General features: G+C 45.7%; 1 protein-coding gene across 1 annotated transcript in view; it reads right to left on the bottom strand.

The window, feature by feature from the left end:
- Positions 1-18,045, bottom strand: part of LOC126998643 (putative neural-cadherin 2) — a 127,367-nt gene that overhangs the window by 14,252 nt on the left and 95,070 nt on the right. Inside the window, exons 7-10 of the mRNA XM_050860593.1 lie at positions 5,410-5,643; positions 2,842-3,017; positions 492-638; positions 45-221 (exon numbers count right to left, since the gene is read on the bottom strand). Of these exons, the coding sequence (XP_050716550.1) occupies positions 45-221; positions 492-638; positions 2,842-3,017; positions 5,410-5,643 (734 nt within the window). The remainder of the gene's footprint in view (positions 1-44; positions 222-491; positions 639-2,841; positions 3,018-5,409; positions 5,644-18,045) is intronic.

Raw genomic sequence — 18,045 nt, forward strand, 5'->3', positions numbered from 1 at the left:
ACTTCCCTGACGCCTGCAAAATACCCAAGGAAGGGATCACTCACGGCATCGGGGTCGCGGGCTAGCAGGGCGGCAAGGGAGGTGCCGGGCGCGGTGTCCTCCCTCACCGTGACGTGGGCGTGCGGGCGTGCAAAGAGCGGCGGGTTGTCGTTCACGTCCCGCAGCTTGACGGTGACCCAGGCCGAGTCCAGGTGGTTGAGGTCCTCCCAGCCGCGGGGGCCCTGGAGGGGAGGGGGGGTAGGAAAGTAGGGTGGAGAGGGAGGAGAATAGGGGGAGAGGAGAGTAGGGGGAGGGGGAGAGAAAGTAGAGGGAGGGGGAGAGGAAAGTAAGGGGGAGGAAGAGAGGACAATGGAGCTGGATGACCGGTGATCTGTGACACGAACTGCACTTTTTACTTTTATTCTCTCTCTCTCTCTCTCTCTCTCTCTCTCTCTCTCTCTCTCTCTCTCTCTCTCTCTCTCTCTCTCTCTCTCTCTCTCTCTCTCTCTCACCTGGTCGGTCACCTGCACCATGAACCGGAAGCCTCGTCGATGCGTCTCCTGCTCGTAGTCGAGGCTCTTGAGGGCGAAGAGCTGACCCGAGGCGCCCACGGAACGCACCCCGAAGTTCTCCCAACCGTGTCCGCTGCCCGGCACTACCTGAAGCGTGGGAAGGGTGATTGGATGCAGATGACACAGACAAGTACATAGAGTTAGTCGATGAAAGTAAGCCACTACCCAGGACGTTAAGTAATGTGACTGGACTCAGATGGCACAGTCTATCTTGGTTGAGCATGCACGTATAATTGGGCCTTTGCAATTAAGCCTCAACCCAAGACGAGAAGTTATATGGAAGTGGTCCAAAACATATATAATTCATAGTTACCTGCGTTCCTTCTATTCAGTGGACTCAGATGACACAGACTAAACGCGTTGAACAAGTACATATATAATTCATAGTTACCTGCGTTCCTTCTATTCAGTGGACTCAGATGACACAGACTAAACGCGTTGAACAAGTACGAATAGATATGTAATGTAAGTGAGTCGCAACCCAGGACGCTAAATAAAATAGTGCGTGCTCCCAAGTTCACCTTTACCTAAACATAAATAATTCACAGTTAGGATCCTTATTTCACTCGCTACGCTCAAATGACGCAGATTATTCACGCTGAGCAAGTGTGTGCAATTAGCTAATGAAGATAAATCCCAACCCAGGAAGTGCAGCAATGCGGAAGCCGAATAAAACATACGTATACATGATTGACACAGTGTTTAGCGTCCATTGTGTTAGATACATACTCAAATGACACAACCTATTCGCGATGAGGAAGGGCGACGAGTTAGCCAATGCAAATACACTAGATCAAAGCCCAGGATGTGAAGTAATGCGGAAGCGATCTAACATATCTATCAGTTATAGTTAGTAGTATGAATTTAAATGACAGACGAATTTAGTTAAGCAAATGTCAGCATCACGAATAGGAACAGGTAGCCAACGAAAGTAATCTCCAACCAACTCAGGACTGAAACTAGTACATTCATGATTCTTAGTAACATTCATTCTATATAATATTCGCTTATTCTCTACTCTATCATTCATAAAGTGGCTGATATTTTTCTGGAGGCAGCTGTACATTAACTTTCCCTTTGGTTCCACTAGATTAAACTACACAGGTGCCTTCAGCGATTGTGTGGTTGATTATTTGAGTGTCTCTTACGATAATCACCTAAGCACATTCCCTCCAACAATGCTACATTTTGGGTGTTGTTGTGTTGCATAAGTTAAGGTTCTGCTGAAAAATATACATACAAAACGCACCTTTCTGCGTAGTTTCATGGCTAAGATAGATACAGAGATATGGTTGGATAGAGAAATAGAAAATAGCGCGTACACTCAGCCTCCCACCCACTTAATTACCCATCCACACTCACACCCATACCCACATACACCCATCCACCAATCTACCTAGACACACGCACACACAACCTCCACATCACCTCCCCCCAACCCACCCAACACACACACACGCACTCACATTATGAACGCAAGACTAAAACTAAGGAAGTGGACAGAACTGAGCCAGACGGGTTGAGTAAGGGCTGGACACAGACAAACGACAAGCCGCCGCCAGTAACAGCAGACCTTATTGCCCGAACCACCGTTTTCCGGCAATTAATCTCGATGCGCCAATCAAAACGTTATTGGCGTGCAAATGAATGGCTGCTAATTAGGAGGAATTGGTGATAATAGTACGTAATGGTAATGGCCTGGCGAGGGGAATGTACTAGAGGTGGCTGGTTGTGTGGTGTTGTGCTGACCGATGTTTGGGGATTGTTTTCACCTACATGTTTGACTTTTTTTATATATGTCTTTTTATTTATATCCTTCCGTGAATTTCTTAGTCATATTCTTGTTGTGGTGTTGTGCTGACCGATGTTTGGGGATTGTTTTCACCTACATGTTTGACTTTTTATATATATATGTCTTTTTATGTATATCCTTCCGTAAATTTCTTAGTCATATTCTTGTTGTGGTGTTGTGTTGACCGATGTTTTATGATTATTTTCACATACGAATTTAACTTTTTCACCTATTTTTAATTATATTCTTGTGTGTTCTTAGTAATTTTTTTTTTTGTATTTTGTGTTGGCCTTCTTTCTCGTCTCTAGTTCTATTATTATTTTCTTTTTTGCCACCGTTTCTCAATAGCCAGTAACTTTTCTCTTCCCTTCACTAAACCTCCAGCCTTTTAATTCCTTTTCCTTATAACAATATGATATTCAAGAAGCCTTTCAATCCTTCTTCTTCAGCCTTTTTTGTACAATCACACTCGCATCCTTTCCTACCCCTGCCACTCACTCTGTAGAGGAAGGTGTTGCGCACGTCCCTGTCGGCGGCGGTCAGCTCCAGCAGGGTGGTGTTGGGCGGCGGGGCGGCGAGGGGCGTCTCCTCCACCTCCAGCTCCCAGAGACGACGTGCCAGGCGGGGGGAGTTGTCGTTCTCGTCGGCCACACGCACCACGACTGTCCCGGTACCTGAAGAGAGAGAGGCGAAGGGGTGGAGGAGTCGAGTGTGGCATGGCGTGGCACTGGGGTAGAGTAATGTGGTGCGGGGTGATATGGTATGGTATGATGCTGAAGTGTAATGTGAAGTGAGTTGAGGTGAGTATTATGTGGTGTGATGTGTGATGTGATATTGTGTCATGTGGGGTGGGGTGTGTGATAAGGTCAAATTGTAGTATGGTAAGGTCTGGCGTGGTATGAGGTGTGTTGACATGTGGTAAGGTGAAGTGTGGTGTGGTATGATGTGGCGTGGTGTGGTGTGAGTTAAGATAGAGGTGATATGGCAAAGTATGGCGTGGTGTGGTGTGAAATGCTGTGAGGTATGATAAAAGTGAGGTGAGGTAAGGTATGGTGTAGTGTATGTATGCGTGTCTGTGTCAAATGCCGACGAAATACTGTTCCTCCGCGATCTCTACAAAAGATAAAAAGAATTAACAGACAAGGAGTAACGTCACTTAAGCTTAAGTTTATAAGGCTTGCCCCTCAGGCTATGTTCTTATTAGTCTACGGATAAATTGTGCCACGTTACAATGGTCTTATAGCGTACAAAGAATGAAAACATGTTAGGGTAGACTCTAATATTCTTCTTGGTTTCCTATTACAATCCTTTCCTAAGCTTCATCTCATAAAAGATTTTCTCTCTCTCTCTCTCTCTCTCTCTCTCTCTCTCTCTCTCTCTCTCTCTCTCTCTCTCTCTCTCTCTCACACACACACACACACACAGACATTTCATCCCTTAATTAATAAAAAAATATATATGTAAACTCCAATAATGTCATTCCTGTTAGCAGAAAAAAAGTAGAACAAACAACTGCATTGAAAAAAAAAAGTGTAATACAAATTCACCAATCTGTGTGTGTGTGTGTGTGTGTGTGTGTGTGTGTGTGTGTGTGTGTGTGTGCTGGGGGAGGGGGGGAAAGGGAAGGTGATGTGTGTGTGTGTGTGTGTGTGTGTGTGTGTGTGTGTGTGTGTGTGTGTGTGTGTGATATAAACATTTCCCCCCTCCCCCTCTCCCCTCCCCGAACACACACATACAAATAACAAGGAAGGAAAAGGGTTCGGTTGAGTACACATTCACTGGACAGGAAAAAAAGACATATAATAGAATAACAACAACACCGTCCCGGGCCGGAGAGAGATATACGGAAACGCTGACACACGGGCTCGCCTCTCTTTTACCCCTTACTTATTTTGCCTACAATAAACACACCTCGCTACTATTATACCGTCGAGTAGGGGAAGGAGAGAGGGAGAGAGGGAGGAAGAGGGAGAGAGGGAAGGGATAGAGGACAGGAGGGAGTATAGGAAAAGCACATAGCCCGGGGAGAGAGAGGAAGGCAGAGAGGGAAGGAAGGAGGGATAAAAGAGGAAGAGAGGGAGGTAAGAAGGGAGAGAGGAAGGGAGGGAGTATAACGGAAACATATAACTCTATCAAGGAGAGTGAGAGAGAGAGGAAGGAAGGGAGAATAAGGGATGCATATAGCCATAGGAAGAAAAGAGGGAGATAGGGATAGAGTAAGGAGGGAGAGAAAGAGGAAGAGAAGGAAGAGGATAGGGATGGATGGAATGAGCATAGGGGAAGCATATTACCCTGAGAAGGAGATAGGGAGGGAAGGGAAAGAGGGAGAGAGGGACTATGAGGGGGACACGTTACCCTGAGAACCCCGAGGCAGTGGGAATTCAACAAGAGGGAAGGTCCTCAGCGCACAAAGGCGTGTAGGGAGGAAGGACGAGCACGGGACAGCGCTCTTGTGTTCCTGTGTTCCTTGCCCGCCAGCTACTCCGCATACAGCAGCCCAGGTACAGACAGGTAGGCAGGTCCAGACACGAGGCCCAGGTAGGTCAAGAGGGACAGACAGCCAGAGAAAGAGGGAGAGAGAGACACCACCACCATCCCCGCCACCACCACCATCACCACCACCACCACCATCCCCACCACCGCTACCATCCCCACCACCACCACCATCACCACCACCGAAGACCCGACCCCTTCCGGCCGTCTCTCTGTCCCTTCCATTGTTTGTATGTCTTCATCTCTCAAAGGTGTGTGTGGGTGTGGAAGGAGGAGGGGGGAGGGGTATGTGAGTGTGTGGGGTGTGTGGATATGTGTGTGTGTGTGTGTGTGTGTCGGTGAGGAGGGGTGTGTGTACACACACACACACACACACACACACACACACACACACACACACACACACACACACACACACACACACACACACACACACACATTGTAATTCCACAATTCTATATTCCTCCCTTCCAAGAACTCTCTCCCTCCTTTTCTCTACTACTACTACTATTACTACTACTACCACTACTACTACTACTACTAGTGCCACTGCTGCCAAGCCTGAGTTCTTACCCTTGAGACCCCCGCCGTCTGAGGCCACCACCTGGATCTGGTACTCTGGTGTGGTCTCCCGGTCGAGGCAGCATCGCGCCGTCCTCACCAGGCCCGTGTGCGGCTCCATCAGGAAGATCGCGGCGCTGGAGCCCTCGTCAACCACGTTCTTCTCGATGGCGTAGGTGAGGCGCGCGTTGCTCCCGTCGGCGGCATCGTCCGCATCCCACGCCGATACCACCACCACCGCCTCGCCTGTTAGACATACACAGAGATAGAGAGATGGGTTAAGTTAACTGATCACATATTGCACATACGCACGCAAAGATAAGAGAGATGGGTTACTGATCACACGTTACGAATCAATAATGCAAGTTATAAATAATATATGTCTTTGTGTTGAGTCGATACCATCACCCCTGCCTCGCCTGCTAAACACACACAGAGATAGAGAGATGGGTTAAGTGGACACGTTACTGTTCAATAATGCAAGTTACAAATAATATGTCTTTGTGTTGAGTCGATACCACCACCCCTGCCTCGCCTGGTAAACACACACAGAGATAGAGAGACCGGTTAAGTGATCACACGTTACAATTCAATAATGCAAGTAATGAATAATAAAAGCCTTTGTATCGAGTGCTAACACCACCACCGCCTCGCCTGCTTGACACAGATACCCACGCACAGACAGACAGAACGATAGGTTTTAAGTGACCACATAATATACAGTTCAATGATGAGTAAATATCTTAACGTCGATTATAATATGAACAACACAGACCAACGTAACTCAACCATCATGCCACTAACAAAACCGCGCAATTTACCATATTCATATACATACTGAATATATAAAAGGGTTCAGGGCGCTTGATCGCCAGACGCATATCAGCTCGTAAACTCAAGCTCCCTCTGATATACACATACAAAAGTTTACGACTAGTTATAAAGTTTGCTTATTAAGTTTGCAGTAGATTATAACTTTAGGAAGCTCTACAGTATTACCTGAGCCCTGGAAGGAAGAATACACACACTGCCAGCAAATATAATATCCTCCAAAAGAGCATATGAAATAGACCATAGGAAACATAGGAGCATAGGCCATAGGAAGCATAGGAGCATAGGAGACAGGCCATAGGAAGCATAGGAACATAGGAAATAGGCCTTAGGAAGCATAGGAACATAGGAAATAGGCCATAGGAAGCATAGGAACATAGGAGACAGGCCATAGGAAGCACAGGAGCATAGGAGACAGGCCATAGGAAGCATAGGAGCATAGGAGACAGGCCATAGGAAGCATAGGAGCCCAGGAGACAGGTTAATCTCCCCTAATGTAAAACGAGGCACAAGTGAGAGGTAGTCAGCGGCGGGGGCCTCCTAGACTCGAAAATCAATTAGGTAACATTTTCCCGCCGGGGCGCTGAAGGGGACGACGCGAAGGTTAATAGGATGAACGGCTTATCCTGCGCGTCTCCACCACCGCCACCACCACCGCCATTACGGATGAAAGAACGGGTTTGTCAAGTACCACCACTACCACCATCGCTACCACGACCAACGTCACTACCATCATCAAAGCAATACCACCACCACTACCTCCACCACTACTACCGCCACCACCGCCAACAACAACAACAACAACAAACAAAGGAGAAAGATGGCCTCGCCCTAAGAGATGCACTAAAGAGCAATAAGATAAAGCGTCGCGTCCCTCAAGTGCTCGGCGTCTTCGTCAGGAAATGGAGGAGGAGGAGGAGGAGGAGGAAAAAGAAAAAGAAGAAGAAGCAGAAAAAGCAGAAAAAGAAGAAGAAGAAGAAGAAGAAGAAGAAGAGTGGCTTTGAATATTGTTGGCGTAAGTGCATTCGCCCATCTCTCTAGTTAGTCTTTTATTGCTTGGTGGTTCGTCTTGCTCGCTTTCCTTCCTCCTGCTGCTCAATATTACCTTCTTTCAATTGGCTCATGCTGCCCCCGCGAGCTCATCTTTGATCCTCTCTATTAGGGAGAGAATCTAGAGTCCGGGTTGATAGGTGGTCTTCAGGACAGCGTGTGGGTAGTCTTCGTCCACCCGGCGGTGACTGAAGAATCCCAGTTTGTGGCACCGGGCGGGACGTGAACGCTAACCACTCAGTCTCCGCCTCCCGATATCATTGAACTATCCTTACCATCCTTCTTCGTATTGGTAATCTTTTTCCACGAGAGCAAAGTCAAATCTCAGATGATGTTACTTCTACTGGCAATACTACTACTGACAATCCTCTCTGTTTTGTTTTGTAGGGATAACATTGTATCTAAATCTTTATATAAACAGCATGCATGCCTTTCCATCCGCTGAACAATATTACTTTCTTCTTCCTATACGGCTAATACATCTCACTGGGGCAGATCCAAAACACACCTGACACTCTTTTTTGGCAATTCCTGCTGTTTTGATTTGTAGGAGTAACATAGTGCGGGCTTCCAGTTAAATCTTTCTATGCGTCTTGGTCTGTCTCCATTTACTGCAAAATAAATTATACTGGAATATCTTCGTCTCATTTCCCACACACACCTTCTGGATACTTTAATCTCTCTCCTAAGCGTGTGTTTCTTCAAGACACTTTACACCAACTTCCATTTATATCTTTGTATGTGTGTCTTGGTCTGTCTCCATATACTGCAAAACGAATGATGTCGGAAACTTCTCATCTCGTATCCTTCACACACTTTCTGAACACTCTCATCTCCCAAGCGTGTGTTACTTCAAGACGCTTTGCACCAAGTATACTTTTTCTACTCTTCTTCCTTAATCCTTCCTCTCCACGTCCCTAATCAACCCAACTCCCCTCTGCACCCCCCTCTCTCTCTCTCTTACTCTCTCTCTCTCTCTCTCTATTACACTCCCGCCAAAGACATTTCTCAATAGCCAAACACAAAAACCACGACGGCGGGCTTTAGAAGACTCGCAAACATGTCTGTCAAACGCTCAACTGTAAAAAACCGGAAGGAAAAAAGAAAAAGAAAATGAGGAGAGGCCAAATCTGAAGTGTGTTTATTAAAAGGCCCGGAGAAGAGGGAGGTAGAGGATATGTAAAGAAAAAATGAATAAAAAGAACCCGGGTTTACGACCAAGAGAGAAAACGGGCGAGGATTTCCTGAGTTTCCCCTGCAAGCCACGGCAATCAAAAGGGTGAGACGGGGAGGGAGAGAGAGAGGGGGAGAAGGAGAGGGAGAGAGAGGGAGAGAGGTAAGAGTGAATGAGAGAGAGAGAGGAAGTGAAAAAGTCAGAGAAAGAGGCGACAGGGAGATAGAAAGGAGAAGGAGGAGGAGAAGGGGGAGGAGGAGGAGGAGGAGGAGATGGTGGAAGAAGGACAAGCAGGAGGAGGAGGAGGAGGAGGAGGAGGGAGACGAATGACGATGAGGAGAAGGAAAAGAAGGGGAAGGAGGAGGAGGAGGAGGAAAAGGAGGAGCTAGGAGAAGGACGAAGGGGAGGACGAGGGACGCATAAAAAGAGATGGAGGAGGACGGAGAGAGATGAAAACGAAAAGGAGGAGAAGGAGGAGGAGGAGGAGAAGGAGAAGATGGAGGGAAACAGACGAGGACGAAGAGGAAGAGGAGGAAGAGGAGGCAGAAGAAGAGTGAAAGGCGGGAATGGTGAAGACTGGGAATGAGATAGGAGATAAAAGTCCCCCGAGTGCTTGAAGAAGAAACACAAAAAACGAAGGACCAAAAGGACGGGCGGACGGCGGGGAATAAGAGAGCAAAGAAATATATATAAAAAAATAGACAAGCAGACGTGTAAAAAGGAGAGTAATTATAATGAAATGCTGCCTCGGTCTGCATTTCGTCATGAAGGTGAAATCAATACTTGTGGAGCGACGTAGGAGTAAAGATATAGACGTATTGAGGGTGAGGGAAGCTTAGGCGATGAAGAGAAGGAAGTTTGGGTGGGTGACGTTTTTTTTTGTTTTGTTTTTTACAGTAGAGGAAACAGTTCAAGGGCAAAGCAAATGATACAATAATGAAACAAAGCCCGCTAAAAAAAAAGTCCGCCGTCTGAGAGAGATTTAGACTTCGAAGAGGAGATATGAGAGTCGTAAAATAGGTTTGAGTGTTAAAGGGAAAGTCTAAGTGCTCTGATTGAGGTTTGAGGGTCCAAGAGAAGAACTGTGGGTCGAGAAGGAGGTTTGGGTGACATTGAAGAGATTTAGACTTCGAAGGAGAGATTTAGTCTTCGAAGGAGAGAATTAGACTTCGAAGAGGAGAAATGAGGGTCGAAGAATAGGTTTTGGTGTTAAAGGGAATGTTTATGTGCTGTGATTGAGAAGATCCGAGGGTCGAGAAGGAGGTTTGGGTGACATTGAAGAGATTTAGACTTCGAAGCAGAGGTTTAGACTTTGAAGAGGAGTAATGAGGCTGGGTGTTAAAGAGGAAGTCTAAATGCTCTGATTGAGGTTTGAGAGTCTAAGAGAAGATCTGAGGGTCAAGGAGGAGATTTGGGTGACATGGGAAAGATTTTAGACTTCGAAGGAGAGAGTTAGACGTCGAAGACAAGGTTAGGACGTAAAATAAAAGGTTTGGATATTAAAGGGGACGATCAGGTGATGTGAAAGAGGTTTGAGAATCGAAAAGGAAGGTTTAGATGTTGAGTAGGAGGTTTGAGCGTCCGATTAGAAGGTTTGGGCGTTAACTTAATTAAGGGAACGATTGGACGCTGTAGAGTAGGTTTAAGGGCTTGAACGCCGAGGAGGAGAGTTGAGTGACGTAGGGTAGATTTAAACATATTAAGGATTAGTTACTGAAGAGGTTGGAGAGTTGAAGAGAAGGTTTAAGTGTGAAGTGTGAGCATTTGGGTGTTCTGGATGAGGTTTAAGGGATGAATAAGGAAGTTTGGGTGTCGAATAGAAGGACTGAGAGTAAAATAGAAGGTTCAGATATTAAGGCTGAAGTTAGAATGGTGTGAATGAGGTTTGGAAGTCGATTAGAAGGTTTCGGTTTTACAAGAGGGACGTTTGGGTGTTGTGGAGAAGGTTAAAGGGTTGAATGGATAGGTTCGAACGTCGAGGTGTAGGTTTAATAGTTGAATAGAAGCTTTGGATGTTATAGAGGAGAGTTGTGCGACGCGGGAAAGACTTAGACACCATAATAAAAGAGGATACGTTCGCTAATTCGTACGCATCCCCCAAATTTGTACTCTCGTAAGGAAGAAAACAAAAAAGAAGCCACTCAGAAAAATTGAACTAGTGTATTTGTAAAGATGAAACATATATGAAAGTAAGAGATAGACTTAGACACCATAATAAAAGAGGATACATTCGCTAATTCGTACGCATCCCCCCAATTAGTACTCTCGTGAGGAAGGAAATAAAAAAACCCGCCACTCAGGAAAAATTGAACTGATGTGTAAAGACGAAACATGGATGAAAGTAAGAATTAATAAGTACTAGTAAACATCAAGTCATTATTCCGGCGGCAATACTTCATTTACAAGCCTCTCAGCGGAAGTGGATAAAGTGGTTTCCCTGATGTGACTAATAATTGAAAGGGAGAACTCATACCCTCAGGACTTAATTACATAGGATATAATTATACACCATTAATGACTAATTTGAAGAATGCATTTATTTCTATTTAGTTATTGTTTTTCTACGGTAAATGAGACAGCTTAAGGGCAAAAAAAAAAAAAAAAAAAAAACTCGCTGGTGATACTTCTGCAAATAGTGGACAGTAACCGACAGTACAACAAACAGTAGAAGGAGGGACAGACACCAGAGAAGTAGACAGACACAAAGAGGCATTAGACAGACGGCAAGACACAGTAGTTAAGTAGACAGGCAGTAAGATACGGTATAGGAAAGCAGAAAGAGAGTAAGAGAGAGAGAGGGAGGAGGTGACTAGACAGACAGACATAAGTAGGAGAGATAGACAGTAGAACAAATGAACCAAGGCCTTGATGTGAACAGTAAGAGACAGTAGGAAAGTAGACAGACAGGCAGTAGAAGAGAAGACAGACACAGAGTAGGAGAGTGGCCAAAAGAGAGGGTCAGATTCGGTTGGAAAGATGTCTCGGTACTCTTTCATTCCCGGTCATCAGAGCAAGTGCTTGAGACATTAAAATTAGAAGAACACATTTATCTGCAGTCACGGTACGATAACCACTCTAGTCTTAGCAACGTAGACAGTGTAATGAATGGATACGTTAGGGGTGTGAGGTTTGTTTAATTCTCTCTTCTGCAATATATTCACGGTTGTCATCAGGAACGATGGAAGGGAAATGGAGGCAAGGGAGAAGGCAATGATTGTGGAGGAGAACGAGGATGGAGACGAATGAGAGTAAAATGGAAATGACGGCGGGGATGGAGGGTGGGGTGGGGAAGGTTGGAAGGAGAAAACGATGGTGGGGGAGAACGAGGAGGAGAAGGAGAGGGAAGGGGAGGGAAAGGAAGGGAAGGAGAGGAAGGAGAAAATGAGGGTAAAATGATTGTTTCTCTCATATGTATGAAAATAAATCCTGTAACACGATAACGAGGAGGAGAGGAGGAGGAGAGGGAAGGGGAGGGAAAGGAAGGGAAGGGGAGGGAAGGGGAGAGAAGGAAAGGAACGAGAAAATGAGGTTAAAATGATTGTTTCTCTCACATGTATAAAAATAGATCCTGTAACACTGTTTGAAGCTGACGCCCAGACTGACATTGTGTACTGATAGTTGCAAAAATGTGCCTTCATCTTAAGTTTATTGCTTGGAAGAGTGAGTTTAACGGACCGACGTCTTTCTGGTGTTAGTGAATTAATATAGTGAATTTGAATTGAGGTATTTTAACATTGTGCATTGATATACTCGCGATTATGCACTCTGAATTTAATAATCTGCTCGAGATATGTTAAACGGCATTACGCATTTGTGGTGTTATTGAAATGAAACATAACCGAGAAATAAGACCAAATTTCCATTGAGGTACTTTTACGTATGATCCCTAGCGACGGTGCCTCCTCCCCCATCCGTCGACCCTGCACATCCTCCTCTAAGTAAAAACGGGTCTGAATAATGAAGGTGCTGGCACGCTCTAGCCTTAGGGATATGGACAGAATAGGGATTAGCTTGAATGGACGCGGAAAGGGTGGAGCCAAACAATTAGCGAGGTCATATGAGCAGTTAGCATGAGAAGGGTAAGAAAGAAAAAGAAAGAAAAGAGAAGTTAGATATAAAATAGGAGCTAGGTGACAATTACCAAGAGGAAGGAAGGGAGTAAGAAAAAAAGAAAAAGAAGGAAAAGAGTAACGGGTGAGTAAACGAGGTCAAAGGAGCAGTTAGCAATGAAAGAGAGATAAACGATAACAAGGGAAACGAGAGAAGAAAATTAAGAGGTGGAAAACAATTAGTAACAGGAAAGGAGATTGTGAAGTTAAAAAAAGAACCTTGGCCTCAGCTCTGTCGATCCCTGATGTTGTGATCGGGCCCTCCTACTCAGGGGATGAATACTCCATACATAGGTAGCCGAGGGCCGTGTACATAGTTAGCGTCTTGGAGGGGGAAAAAACAACTAAAGGAGATGATATGGAGCGTTCAGCCCCGAGGAAGTTGGTTTAGTGAGAGGTGAGATGACCTGTCTGTCTATCTGTCTATTTACCTGTCTATCTATCTATCTATGTATCAATTTATCTATCTATATATCTATTTGCGTGTCTATCTATCTATCTACCTTCTACTTATGTATCTATTAATCTCTCTATCTACCTATCTATCTGTCTGTCTATCTATCGCTACAATCATCCATATTTGTCAGTATTTGTGTTTGGGTAACTATGCATGTGTATGTATGTATGTATGTAGGTATGTATGTATGTATGTATATGTATGAGATACCACCTGCCCAACTGTTACAGATAATCCCCTGTTACATATGAACCCCTACCTGGGCAGTGAGCGTAATTACAAGACAGCCAATGCTCTTTCATCTGTGCGTTTCGCCGAAGACTTTCTTGGTGTGGTCGGCCGCGATCTATTTAAGCAAGTCTTACGGGTGATTACCATAGCGCGCAAACGAGGGATTCCGAGAGCCTGCTGGGCGGCTTTGTTTTCTCTGATAGCGGTGGTTTGTTTCCTTCCGAGAGGGGAGTGTTTACAGCAGCAGCAGCACCAGCCTTGATCTCGTGTATGGGGGAGAGGATGATATGGAGAGATGGTGTGTGTGTGTGTGTGTGTGTGTGTGTGTGTGTGTGTGTGTGTGTGTGTGTGTGTGTGTGTCTGTGTGTGTGCTACTACTATTACTCACTCCTCCTTCTCCTCCTCCTCCTCCTCCTACTGCTACTTCTACTACTTCTACTACTACTACTACTGTTACTACCACTACCACTACTATTACTACTACCACTAATACTACTGCAATGTACTACTACTATCCTTCCTTCTCCTCCTTCACCTCCTCCTCCTACTACTACTACTTTTTTTTTATATGTGGCCTATAGCGCCATAGGGGCCTGATGGTCGGCCTGAGCCCGTCATGGCGCAGGCAATTATTTATAGTGGCGCCATTATTATTGGTTCACGCTGCCCCCGGGAGCTCATTCTTGATTTCACTTGCACAGCTTCTTCTAGAGTCCGGGTTGATAGGTAGTCTTCAGAACAGCATGTGGGCAGTCTTAGGTCACTCGGCGGTGACTGAAAAATCCCAGGTGGTCAGCGGCGGATTCGAACCCGCATCATGAACAAAGCGGTGAATGCGGGGCCGGCACTCAAACCACTCAGCCACCGCTGCCCTATTACTATTACTACTACTACAACAACTACTACTACTACCACCACTACTGCTAATAAGACAATAATAATAATAATGACCATAATAACAATAACAACAAAACCACCGCCGAAGAGTTGACTGCAAGACCACGAGATACTTGCAATAAGAAAACAACAACAACAACAGCAATAATATAATAAACAATAATGGTAAATAATAATAATAACAACACTGTGGAAGGGAATACTTCAAGCTATCAGGTGAACCAACAGGAGCGACTATAAGAAGCGTTCACACCAAGGCCCCAAGGTATCAGATCAGGTGAGCCAACAGGACCGATCGACTGGGAGACTCTCAGGCGGGGCGCGGCAATTAGGGGGCGGGTGGCGGAGGCCTCGACCGGCCGGTGCTCGGGGGAGGGAAAAGAAACACTTGTTGCACTGCACAAACACGTCGAGAGGTAAATGCAATTCCCTGCGCAAAGAGGAAGATCCCTTAATGAAGCCGAGCAGAGAGTGAGAGGGAGAGAGTGTGTGTGTGTGAGGGGGAACTGGAGGATGAGGACGAGGAGGGGGAAGAGGAGGAAGAAAAGGAGGAAGGGACGAGGAGGAAGAGGGAGAGGGGAGCAGAGAGAGAGATTACGATGGGGGGATTGGAGGAGGAAGAGGAAGAGAAGGAGGAGGAGGAGGAGGGGACAAGGAGGAAGAGGAAGAGGAGAGGAGGAAGAGAGACAGTACGAGGGGAGACTGGAGGATGAAGAGTACGAGCTGGGGAAGAGGAGGAGAAGGAAGAGGAGGAGGAGGAGGAGGGAGGCAGGTTAAGCTTTAAGATTAATAAAACCCACAACTTTACCAATGGATCCTCTTGTTCTACTGTCTCCTCTGGGGCCTTGGGTTAACTGGGAGGCTAATATGCTATCTTTAGGCCACCCCTCGACACAAGAGTGAGAGAGTGACCGAGGCAAGGGAAGGGAATAAAGAGAAGTGGTTCAGGCTCCGAGACAAGAGGGAGGATTGAAGGGAAGTGCATCAGAGTCAAGAGGAAACTTCACTGGAAACTTCACTGGAAACTTCACTGGAAACTTGATCGTCTCTCCTTGTTGCTTCCTCTTCCGGGTTTGGTTCCATCTCTGGGCTATTCCTGGGCTGCCCTCTCTCTTGAAACAGTGGTGAAGAGGCCGAGGAAGAGGAAGGGAGGGAGAAGAAGTTTGTTCGTTAAAATCAAAGGGAAGCTGCATGGAACTCACAATCTTATAACAACCTCCTCTTTTTAATCTTCGGCGTATCGGCTTAGCATCGAGGAGTTGTTACCTCGACGAGATTGACGGACTGAGAATAGGGAAGGAACTAAGATGTAACGCTGTCTCATCACCATTTTCTCTTCTTCTTGTTTGTCTGGGATCTTGGGTTATCAGTTGGGGATGGTGGGCTGACTTTCTTCTTCTCTTAGCAGTAGAATGGCCGAGCAATACTATAGACTCAATATAAAGCAGAAACTTACTATCCAATCACCACCTTTTTTTGCTCTTCGGGGTATTGGGTATTGGGATGAAGCGCTAACCTTCCTTGGCTAACTTCACCTCGTAGCAAATGAAAGACCGAGGCAATAGGAGTAGCAATTAAAGACGCAAAAGGAAACAAAGACCCACAACCCCATCACCGCCTCTTCTTCTTGGTCTTCGTGGTATTGGATTAGCATTGAGGGATGATGGGCTAACCTTCCTTGGCTAACCTCACCTCGTAGCAGAAGAAGACGCAAAAGGAAACAAAGACCCACAACCACATCACCGCCTCATTTTCTTGCTCTTCGTGTTATCAGGTTAATCTGCGGCAGGTAAGGCTTCGAGGATGAGGTGCGTGTGGGATGCGTGCTGGGTAAGGGCTTAGCGAGGCGTCTGAAAGCCTTGTTCCGCCTACACGAGGCCAAGAGTTTCATCCAGGGAATAGGATAGCACTCGCGGCAAGGTTTAAAGTTCGGTTCAGAGTTATATTGCTGTTGTTTACTTGAGCTCCTTATATTATCTGCCCTCACAACGCCTTCAGGATCCTCAAAAGCCGATGCGGTAATGATAGGTTAAAGTTTCTGTGGTCCACCTTTTCGGCCCTCATCAGCACAGAGTTATGTTACTTTTGTTTCCTTCAGCGCAGTTAACTTATTTTCTGATCTCACAACGCCTTCAGGATCCTCAACAACTGATGCAATAATGATGGGCTAAAGTTTCTGTGGGAACGCTGACAGATATAATTGAAGCGATCCATCTTCGCGGCCCCCACCAGCCCGTCTCCAGATGACCGTCTAATGCCCGCCGCTTTTCTCAAGACGCTATCCACCTCGTGCTTGATGGATGGCATGCGGGTAATCTTCGGCCGCGTCTCGCCAGTGGTTGAAAAGTGTTCCTGGTCAACGGAAGAGGAACGTTGGACACCAGGCTTATTTTCTTTCCTCTCGACCATCTTGCCACTGTCTCCCTACCACCAGCACCATCAGTACTACCACTATTACTACTACTACTACTACTATTTTTCTCTCGGCGATGTGTGTAGCGGCGCCTTTCGTATCGAGCAACAAGAGAAAGGAGAGTCCGTCCGCCGGAGTGGGTGGTAATGAAGGCAGCGACGCGATAACAAGACTTCTCCCTCCACGACTGATAACGCTGTTGAGGTTACTGGAAAGCAGCTTTGATATACTTTCTTTAATTTGTAGCGGGTACGTTTAGAGAGTGGTGGGGTGCTACTACTACTACTACTACTACTACTACTACTACTACTACTACTACTACTACTACTATTACTACTGTTATGTGTGTGTGAGGGGGGATGGGGGATTCGCTAAAGCTGCTCGTGGTCTCAGTGCTCATCTCCGCCGCACTGGGCCCTCAGAAATCAATGTTCTTGGAAACTGTTGAATCATAGCGTGTACGGAAGCCTTTCTTTACTCCTTCCTGTTCCTGCTTGCATCTAACCCTGAGCCTCGACGTTGTGATGGTGCTTGGGCTCCTGAGACACGCCGCGCTGAGGGGCCGAAAAGGTAATATTGTTGCATGCCGGAAAAGTTCAGCCGCATAAATGTTGAAGCCACGGATGTTTTCGCTTTCGGTTCGTTTTAATATCTGTGAAGTCTGCGGTCGCACCACCTACGGAAGAATTCGGCCTAACGCAATATTAGTTTTCATGGCAGTGGAAAATTTATCTCTCCTCGTATGCAAGCTTCGTCCCACTCTCAAATATGCTCTGTGCTGTGTAACCTTGTGAGCTGTTGCTAATTCACAAACAAAATAAATAAATAAGTAAATTAATAAATAGAAATACAAAAACTATTGACATTCTTTCATTATACATACATACATATAAAGGAAAGCACATATACATACACACATACACACAATAAGTCATAGGTACATACATACATATATACGTACATACATACATATTACATACAATACATACATACATATATACATAACAACATAAAAGCATAAGGAGTCTGCTAGAGGACGGTAGGCCCATGCAAGGCAGCTCCTGTGAACCTAACCCCACCTATCATCAGTATCCATGACTTAATCTAATATTTTTTAATCTGTCTATCAGTTGGCATTCACAACATGACTGCCAGGCCTGTTCTATTCATCCATCACTCTGTTGGTAAGCCAGTTCTTGCCTATGTCCTTGTTAAATCTGAATGTCCTTGCCACACATACCTACATACATACATACATACATACATATAAGCATACATACACACATATAAAGCCTTTGCATGTACTAAATACGAAGGCGTGCTGTAAAAGGGTGAGCCGTTCTTGGTGTGTGAATCTTGGTGAGCAAGTACATGGCCTCTGCACGTGAAAAATACCAAGACAAAAAGGCGAGCAAATCTTGGTGAGCAAATCTTGGTGAGCAAATCTTGGCGGGCACTTCCTGGTCCTTGCGGTCCGCGTGTAGAC

Source organism: Eriocheir sinensis, chromosome 14 (assembly GCF_024679095.1).
Source record: "Eriocheir sinensis breed Jianghai 21 chromosome 14, ASM2467909v1, whole genome shotgun sequence".
Lineage (NCBI taxonomy): Eukaryota > Metazoa > Arthropoda > Malacostraca > Decapoda > Varunidae > Eriocheir > Eriocheir sinensis.